Here is a 9,769-nt window from a genome sequence, read left to right as displayed (position 1 = left end):
AGGCACAAGATGCCAAAGCTCAAGGCAGGCAGAGCTGAAGGCCAGGTGGAGAGTGCTGCCGCCATACCCGAGCATCAAGAAGCTGGTAATTTAATTACTTTTAATCAAATTAGCCAGTGCCCCAGTGCCCCCCGAGGAATTAAAATGCCCCCGACTTAGAAATTCCTGGCTACGGGCCTGACCAAATGTCTGCTAAACAGATCAACAGATAGGAGAGAGCCACACTATTTCTCATGGCTATGAGTAACATCTTGTAAAAATGAATCATGATTAAGAAAACTCAGAATGATTAAGCCTTCTGAATGTAGATGAAGAAAGAGCAGTCAGTGTTTAGTGCCCTGTTCATCTTTTTGCCTCTTCCCTTGAAGCTTGGCCTGCATTATCTGTTTATGGCTCTTATGGGCCATTTGGAACTGTAGAAATAAGTGAATATGATGGCAAATTCCCCCTTGGTTTATGATTTAAATTGGGCAAGGAAAAATTAGGAGAGCTAAAGGCTTTCATATTGTACCACTGTGTTCAGCAAAGTCTAAGGAGCCTTCCTCCAGTGTAAGGAGGCTGCCTCTGATAGAAGTGGCTCTTTCTCCAGCAGAAGAGCCACTTCTATCCGAGGAAGCCTCCTTACGCTGGAGGAAGGCTTCATACTTTTGATTGGTGGAGTGGTAGAGTACAAGGCATTGTGTTTATAGCACTACTTATGTTTCACTGGGTACTGTTAACAGTCATAAGCCTAGTCACTTGCATTGAATAAGTGATTTTTGGAGTATTGACCATGCCACCTGTCCTCCTGGGGGTTGTGCTAATGTTGCCGAGAGTTTGCTGCAAAAAGAAGTTATCATAACTACATGTTGACTCTTTCCTTGTTGAAAGATATGGCACATTTATTTTTCTATTGCCTACTGAGACATTACAATTACTACTTTGTAGAACACAGGTTTTCATCCTAACTATTTTATATAATGCTCCATCTCCATCTCCTCACCCATGGCTTTTAATGGCATACAGTCATGTACATATTGCTTTCTACATAATGTAAGCCAGGAGTGTCACAGAATTGATAGGAACTTGGATGCTACTAATTGGGAAAAGTTCTAGGTAGAATTGTTACCAGTTGCAGAAATTAAAAAAATACCCTGAAGCTGTCTGTGAAGTAGACAGAAATGCAGCAAGGAGAAAGGAATAAAATTTGAAGGCATGGTGTGGTTAGCTGGTACACTATATAATCTAAAGAATTATTTTTTAAAAATTCATTGCAGGTGAAAAACCATACGAGTGTCCAAATTGCAAGAAGCGTTTCTCCCATTCTGGCTCATACAGTTCACACATCAGCAGCAAGAAATGTATTGGCTTAATCTCTGTAAACGGACGAATGAGAAACAATATCAAGGCAGGTTCTTCTCCTAATTCTGTATCTTCTTCGCCTACTAATTCAGCCATTACACAATTGAGAAATAAGCTGGAGAACGGAAAACCACTTAGTATGTCTGAGCAGTCAGGCTTACTGAAAATCAAAACGGAACCACTAGATTTCAATGAATACAAAGTTCTGATGGCAACTCATGGGTTCACCGGTGCTAGTCCTTTCATGAATGGTAGACTTGGTGCCACCAGTCCACTAGGAGTTCATGCTTCTACACAAAGTCCAATGCAGCACTTAGGGGTAGGGATGGAAGCATCTTTACTTGGATTCCCAGCCATGGGCAGTAATTTAAGTGAGGTGCAGAAAGTCCTACAGATTGTGGACAATACTGTTTCCAGGCAGAAAATGGACTGTAGCGCTGAAGAGATCTCCAAGCTGAAGGGTTATCACATGAAGGACCCATGTTCTCAGCCAGAGGAACAAGGTGTTACTTCTCCTGGTATTCCACCTGTGAGTCTTCCAGTAGTCAGTCATAATGGTGCCACTAAAAGTATTATTGACTACACTTTAGAAAAGGTCAACGAAGCCAAAGCTTGTCTCCAGAGCTTAACTACAGACTCGAGGAGGCAGCTCAACAATATTAAGAAAGAAAAGCTGCGTACCCTAATAGATCTGGTAACCGAAGATAAAATGATAGACAACAATAATATACCCACTCCTTTTTCATGTCAGTTCTGTAAAGAAAGCTTTCCTGGTCCCATTCCCCTGCACCAGCATGAACGTTACCTATGTAAAATGAATGAAGAAATCAAGGCAGTCCTCCAACCTCATGAAAACATGGCTCCTAGCAAACCAGGAGTGTTTGTAGATAAGCAAGCCCTCCTCCTGTCATCAGTACTTTCTGAGAAAGGAATGACTAGCCCCATCAATCCATACAAGGACCATATGTCTGTACTTAAAGCGTATTATGCTATGAATATGGAACCCAACTCTGATGAACTACTGAAAATTTCCATTGCTGTTGGCCTTCCTCAGGAATTTGTGAAGGAATGGTTTGAACAAAGAAAAGTCTACCAGTACGCAAGTTCCAGGTCACCATCGCTGGAAAGGGGAAGTGCAAAGGTGGTGCTGGCTGCCACCAACAACACTCCCACTAAAGACTCTTTGTCAGCCAGATCCCCTGTAAAGCCTGTGGACTCTATAACATCGCCATCTATAGCTGAACTTCATAACAGTGTTACTAACTGTGATACTCCTCTCAGGCTAACAAAACCTACTCACTTTACCAGTATGAAACCAGTCGACAAATTGGACCACTCCAGGAGTAACACTCCTTCTCCATTAAATCTTTCTTCCACATCTTCTAAAAACTCCCATAGCAGTTCTTACACTCCAAACAGTTTCTCCTCTGAGGAGCTTCAGGCTGAGCCTTTGGACTTGTCTTTACCAAAACAAATGAAGGAACCCAAAAGTATTATAGCCACAAAGAACAAAACAAAATCCAGTAGTGTAAATGTAGACCACAACAGTGTTTCTTCATCATCTGAAACCTCAGATGAGCCACTGAACTTGACTTTTATCAAGAAAGAGTTTTGTAATTCAAATAGTTTGGATAAAAGCACTAATCAAGTATTTGGTATGAACCCTTTTAGTGCCAAACCTTTATACACAACCCTTCCACCACAAAGCGCATTTCCCCCAGCTGCTTTTATGCCACCAGTCCAGACCAGTATTCCTGGACTACGACCATACCCAGGAATAGATCAAATGAGCTTCCTACCACATATGGCCTATACTTATCCAACTGGAGCAGCTACGTTTGCTGACATGCAGCAAAGGCGAAAATACCAGCGGAAGCAAGGTTTTCAGGTAAATATCTAGCTTATTTCACTAGATAACAATTTTGTGTAACATTCCTGTGCAACTCTTTATGACTGGTATTATCACAAGGTTAAAAGGTTTTCAAAAATACCTCAAACTATAAAAGAAAATAATGGATTTGAAATGGAATAACCAAGATAAAGAAGTATAACTGGACAAGCATGATGTTCATTTGTAATGTATTTAGACATTAGCTTTCCATTAGTGTCCCAGCTTAGCATCACTCATTAACTCCAAAGAAAATGTGTCTGGAATGGGACAGAATCTTCGACCTGAAAAATTACTTCTGCTTCCATTTGAGAATGGGTACAGTTTATGCTTTTAGTGAGAAGGCTGTGGAAACCATTCATGTTCATGAAAAGTATAGGACCATTCATTGGCACTGCCGCTCCTTTGACATGGTTGTTCCTTTGGCCACTGCAACCCTTAAGAGATTCCCAGAGAATCACGTAGAAATGATAATGCAGCCATAAGCTGTTTATAATATGTTACAACTAATCTTTACAAAGCTATAAAAGGGATTATGAAGATCCCCATCCCAGACTTGTTTTCATCTCACCTGTTCCATTTTTCCATACTTATCCCCCCTCCTCCCCACTCCAGGCCCAACCCACAGACTTAGAGAGAAGGCTGTAGAAATTCCAGTTGTTGAGAGAATAGTTGGTATTGTCTTAATCTTTAGAGAAGGTCCATTTGACCAACTGGACCTGGTTTCAGCAATCAATATGTAGATCACAGGTACTATCCTACATTGCTTAGGAATGTCAGGGTTTAGAAAATAGGACATCTATCCCACTTAAACACAGCAAAGGATTTTATCTACAGGAAACATTCATAATGTGCTGGAATTGTTGTGAATATATAAAACAACTATAGTTTGGCAGAGGGAGATTAACTGATTATAGATGATTTTTTAAAACATCTGTGGACATTCCCACATGACCTATTAGGTTCCATTAGTAATTTTACCAACTAGTAAATGTTTTATATTTTCAAATGTGAAAATCAGGTATGGTTTAATGTTACAGGCAGTAATCCCTCTCCACACAATAGGAGCATAAATAGCACAGTACCTCCGCAACAGCTGTTCCACTATTCCAATTTACAGTACATCTGCCCTCTTTGTAAACGTATTTAATCCTATTTAATCTTCTCTAATATTAATTAGTACAAATCTAGTTTAAGAAACTGCACTGTCTGATAGCAAATGGAAAATGTACATTATCATGCAAGTTTGCACCCTTTTTGGATCAAGACGAAACAAATATCAAGAAATTTAATAATTTACTGATCCACATTCATTATTGCTCAGTGCTGAAGGCTCTTTTAACATGGATATAACATTGATAAAAAGTGTTATTAATATTCCTTATTTCAAATTACAAAATTAAATATAAAACTATAGCTCTAGGCCTTTATCGGGGAGACATACATTTAACTGGATTGCATAATAAAAACATTTTGTACCTAAATATAAAATTCAATTAAAACCTTTCCAACACGTAAGGAATGTATCTGTGATTTGATGTTTTGAAAGAAAACCATATTAGTTATTGCTTGTACTTTTTTCCTCGATACCTTATTAATATGAATACTTGATACTCTTTTCTGAACATCGGTTTTTCTAAATGCATTCTGCTTTCTGGACACTTTCAGAAAAGTAGAATACTTTTTCTTTTCGCTAAGGAGACGGAAATCCCATGAATTCTTGCTAAGAAGCCCTGTTACTCTTACTTTTACAAAATCTGGTTTAGATTTGGGCAAAACGATAAAATTCTTGTAAAGTTTTTACAGTACCAGTAGCTACTGGAATTTTGCTGCCTTTTCTAAATTCCTCATCCTATATCACAAGTGGCTTTGAAGCTCTCTCAAGTTTCCAGAGTCACTTGTTGTGATCAGGGGTCATTTCGTAGAAAAAAGAGCTAGGGGAACTCATTAGCATAACTCATTAGCATATGCCACACCCCCTGACATCAGGGGCCCGGCGGTGGACCTGCAAGGCCGGCAGAAGTGCGAGGAAGCCCCGCCAAGGCTCTCCCTGGCCCCAGGCAGGCAGGGGTGGGGAGAGGCGGGGAGGAAGCAACTTACCCTCCCTCTTCTCCTGCCTCCTCCTGGCTGAATGAGGGCTGGAAGCGGGGCGGCCAGAAGCAGGGGGCGGGGCTTCATCGTGGGCCCCGCCCCCTGCAACTCACCCAGGGGAACTGCGTTCCCCCACGTTCCTTCCCCCGAAATGACCTCTGGTTGTGATGCAAATGTATGGGTGGTGGGTGCGAACTGTGATTTGAGAATACAAAATTAATAGTTCAGTTCTATGCAGAGTTGGTGCTGGTGGAAAGTGCTGACAAGTCACAGCTCTGACTTATGATGATCCCATAGGGCAGGGGTTTCAAACATAAGGCCCAGGGGATGGAACAGGAGGCTATTAGGTGGAGTGGGCGGAGCCAATCTGATTGTGGCTTCAGTGTGGTGGGACAACCTCATCTGCGGCAGTCAAGCAAAACCCCATTGCTTCCATGCCAACCTCACTAGTAAGCTGGGAGCTGCCACAGCTGCATTCATGCTGGCTCAGGGTTCCAGGCAAGGTTGCACACCTCTCCACTCAACCTGCATCTTCAGGGATGCTGTCCCGGATGGCCATGGGGATCAGAGTTTTTATGTGGAGGGGGAGCACAGATGATCCTCTGCTGGTAGCTAGAGCCACCACCATATTCATGCCCTCCCATTCGGGGGCTGAACTTTGGCCCATGGGGGGCATTCTTCAGCAGTTTCTTCCACACTTCAGGGGCCTAGTACTGTCACTGAGCGCGTGACTCAATGCCTGAGCCTCCCTCCCCCAAGGAACACCCAGTGGCTTTCAGCCATAAGCAGTTGCCACCTCATGGTGAGCGGTGTCAGTGATCTCTGGCTATATGGATCACTGAGTGGCCTGAGGCCTCTGCCGCATGTGAGGCCTTGTGCGCACAGTGCCCATTTCTCCATCAGACAATCTGGCAGCCTTCAGTCTGGAGCAGCTGCTGCCACATGGGGGTGGCACGGCTTGCCAATGATCTCTGACTTGAAGTCCCAGCATCGCCCTGCCATGACTCACCTGGCAGCCTTGGCCAAAGGTGGCCACTGCTGCACAGGTGTCTCCTGTTTATTGGAATTTGATTGGCCTAGGTTCTGCCATACATGTGGGGGGTTTAGTTCAATTTTTCTTCCCAGTCCCCTTCCATTGTGGTGTGGGGGCAGGGGAGCTCACAACACCCATCCACCTGGGACCAACATACCTGAGGGGCCACCTCTTCCCATATACACCTTGAAGAGTGTTATGCTTGATGGATCAGCATCTCCTGGTGGCCCCGGTTTGCCTCAACCAGGGCCAGGGCTTTTTCTGCCCTGGGCCCAGCCTGGTGGAACATGCTCCCTATTGAGATTAGTGCCCTGTGGGATCTTCTTCAAATCCACAGAGCCTGTATGATGGAGCTGTTCCATGAGGCCTTTGGCTGAGGCGGTGGACGTCCAATGTATGGCCTCCCTCAGGTTTTTACCACCCATTTTAACAACTGCTGGCTTTTATCTGTATCTCACTATAGGCCAGAACCTCTCGCAACTGTTAAAAAGTCTTTACTGTAAGACTGTGATCACCATGTTAATGTATATGATAGTTCTTAATATTTTAATCATTTATTCTTTTAATGAAATGTTGCTTTGTGTTGATAACATTTTGTGACCCACCCTGAGCCTGAAGAAAATAAATAAATTCCTTTACCCCATGGCCCAGGGTCACCACATTGGTGGCTGGAGCGGTCTGGAGAAAGGGTTTGCCCAGCTCCAGGCAGTGTGGGGACATCTGCTCAGCACTGCACCGCTGGCTCTCCAGTCTGCCTGTATGGGTTTTCCTCTCCATCCCCCTCTCTAACCCATGGGGCCTTGCAGTGAAGACACACCAACTCAGAGTTTACCAGCTGCTGTCCTTTATAAAGTTTGTATTTCCAGTACCCAGCATTACGTTTTATGGCACACATGGCCCTTGGAACAAACGAATTTGACATCTCTGCCGTAGGGTTTTCAAGGCAAAAGGCATTCAGAGGTGGTTTGCTGTTGCATGCTGCCGCATCATGCCCGTTGCATTCCTTGAAGGTTTCCCATCCAAATACTTGCCAGGGCCAACCTTGCTTAGCTTCCATGATCTGACAAGATGGTGCTAACCTGGGTTATATGCAGAGTTACTCCAGACTGAACCTATTGATTTGATCCAGTTGATAGGATTTCACTTTAAAGTCCCAATGGATTATGCAGGACTAGGTGTGTAGTTCTCTGGTGATCAGATAAAATGTACATACTGAGAGTAAAACAAACTGAAGTTTTTTAGGATTCATATCTACTATGGCATTCCATCATTTCTAGTTGCCTTTGGGAAAAAACAGCTACCACCTGTTGGTTGTTTCAGATATGGCTGAAGTTTGAAGTGTTTATTAAATGTTACCCTTATCCTGTCAATGAAGTTTGCCTACCATGCACATTGCTATATGACATAGCGTATGTGATTTTCCAGTTTTCATGTGATAATCTGTATGTCAGGTTTCACATCTGTACATTTTGCAGGCTCCTGTTTGTGCAAATAAGACCCCAGGGTATTCTTGAAATACACCCTTGGCTTATTCATATATTTTAGAGCAGCTCTGGAAGTAGCATTGATACGGGAAGACAAGAGTTCTTTTCCTTTGCCTGTCTCATTCTCTTCCCATTCCATAAAATAGTATATTCAAGAGAACATGAATCCATGCTCTTGCTTGTCAATCCAAGGGAAGTGGGATGATCAGGGATCAAAAAAATATGGGGAAACAAGAAGAATGGTTCATTTGCATACATACCTCTTGCTGTCGTTATCATGTTTGAACCAGCTCTTAATTTTGCAGGACAAGTATTATACCTGGAGATTCTGAGTTTGCACCAAAGTCTGCTGGGAATATGGATGTGTCTTAAACCAATATACCCATATGATCAGGAACCCCATAAAATTATGTTAGCATCTATAGTAGTGGGGAAAGGGTTATGTTATACTATGTTGAGAACAGCAATTTCCGCAGGCATAACATCACACAGAATTGTACTGAAACTAAACCTGGTTGATTGGTCAGTAGATGTGGTTGTTGAGTTGCCAGTTGCATTGTCTCTTCTGTTCCATAATACAGATGTATTGTAGCATCAAACAGTAGGATCCCAACCTGCCCTCTTGTACTAAAGTTAAGAGCAGATCCCACTGCTGGCTCAGAAACATCCATTAGCACTAATATGCTGTTAGTCCCAGCTTGTTTCCTAAGATCCCAGAGAAGAAAAAGACTTTGATCTGCATGACAACCTAAGGTCGTCTGTGCAGTCACATCCCTGCCAGGTTTGCCTGTTTTTAAAAAGATTAGAGTACCACTTGAAGTGGAAACAACATATTTTGGTGACACAAGGATGCTGCTGCAAAAGTACCTCCCGTGTTGACTCATAACATTTGGGATTGCTTATCCGTTATGTTCTGACCTCAGTTGTGAGTTTCCTCATTCCTGCCGGTAGCCACTGATGTGCAGCTGGGAAGGATCTGTACAACATGATTGCACTACAGTGTGTGAATAAATAACTCTCCAAAATGTTACATGGGAGATGGAGAAGTCAGTAGCAAAGAGCAGTTTCACTGACTGCCCCATGTAACATGTCGTTTCAAACTTAAGTGGCAGCCTCATCAGAATATGCTGTGTGGAACAGCAGCCCCACATTCCACATATAATGTTGCTCCAGCCTTGGTTACAACCACACAAATGTCCTGGCCCCACTGCTGGACCTCTTGATGGCACCTGCTATTTTTGGCCACTATGTGACAAGAGTGTTGGACTGGATGGGCCATTGGCCTGATCCAGCATTGGCTTCTCTTATGTTCTTATGTAGGATCTGTCTGCAGGCCTGTAGCCAGGATTTTTTTTTGTTCGGGAGGCATTTAAATTTTTAAGGGGACAGTTAAATTAAAGTTGATTAAATTAATCTGAGCGCCTGTCTTCAAAGGGGGAGATTCTAAGCCTGTTTCTACCCTTCCTTCCAAAGGACAGGGCAGTGAACGGGTCAGTTCCTAGGAAAAAACAGCTCAAAGGCCATTTAAATGCCTTTTGAGTTCCCTTCCACAGGGCAAGAAAGCTTAGAAAGGCACTCAAGAATGGTACTTTCAGAACTTCTCCAGTTATCCCCCTTTCTGCTAGCCCAGTCCTTCTGTATACCACCTAGGACATGGTGAGTTTTATGCAAATTAATTTGCATATTTCCCAAAGACTCATGGGGATGCTTTTGAAAGACTCACCATGACCTGGGTGGTATACAGCTGGACTGGGCTAGCAAAAAGGGAGATGATTGGAGAAGTTCTGAAAGTACCACTCTTGAGTGCCCTTCTAAGCTTTCTTGCCCTGTGGAAGGGAACTCAAAAGGCATTCAAATGCTCTCTGAACTCTCTTTTCCTAGGCCCCATGATGCCCCCCCCTCAAAAAATCCCACAATGGGAGGGAGAGTGAA

At 43.2% G+C, this 9,769-nt stretch overlaps 1 protein-coding gene across 1 annotated transcript in view; it reads left to right on the top strand.

The window, feature by feature from the left end:
- The window catches only part of ZEB2 (zinc finger E-box binding homeobox 2), a 197,680-nt gene that overhangs the window by 166,761 nt on the left and 21,150 nt on the right, over nucleotides 1–9,769 (top strand). Inside the window, exon 8 of the mRNA XM_015424491.1 lies at nucleotides 1,257–3,229. Within this exon, the coding sequence (XP_015279977.1) occupies nucleotides 1,257–3,229 (1,973 nt within the window). The remainder of the gene's footprint in view (nucleotides 1–1,256; nucleotides 3,230–9,769) is intronic.

This window comes from Gekko japonicus, unplaced genomic scaffold (genome assembly GCF_001447785.1).
Source record: "Gekko japonicus isolate JY-2015 unplaced genomic scaffold, Gekko_japonicus_V1.1 scaffold124, whole genome shotgun sequence".
Classification (NCBI taxonomy): domain Eukaryota; kingdom Metazoa; phylum Chordata; class Lepidosauria; order Squamata; family Gekkonidae; genus Gekko; species Gekko japonicus.
The sequence above is the reverse complement of the archived record's forward strand: the minus strand, read 5'-3'. Positions and strand labels throughout refer to the sequence as shown.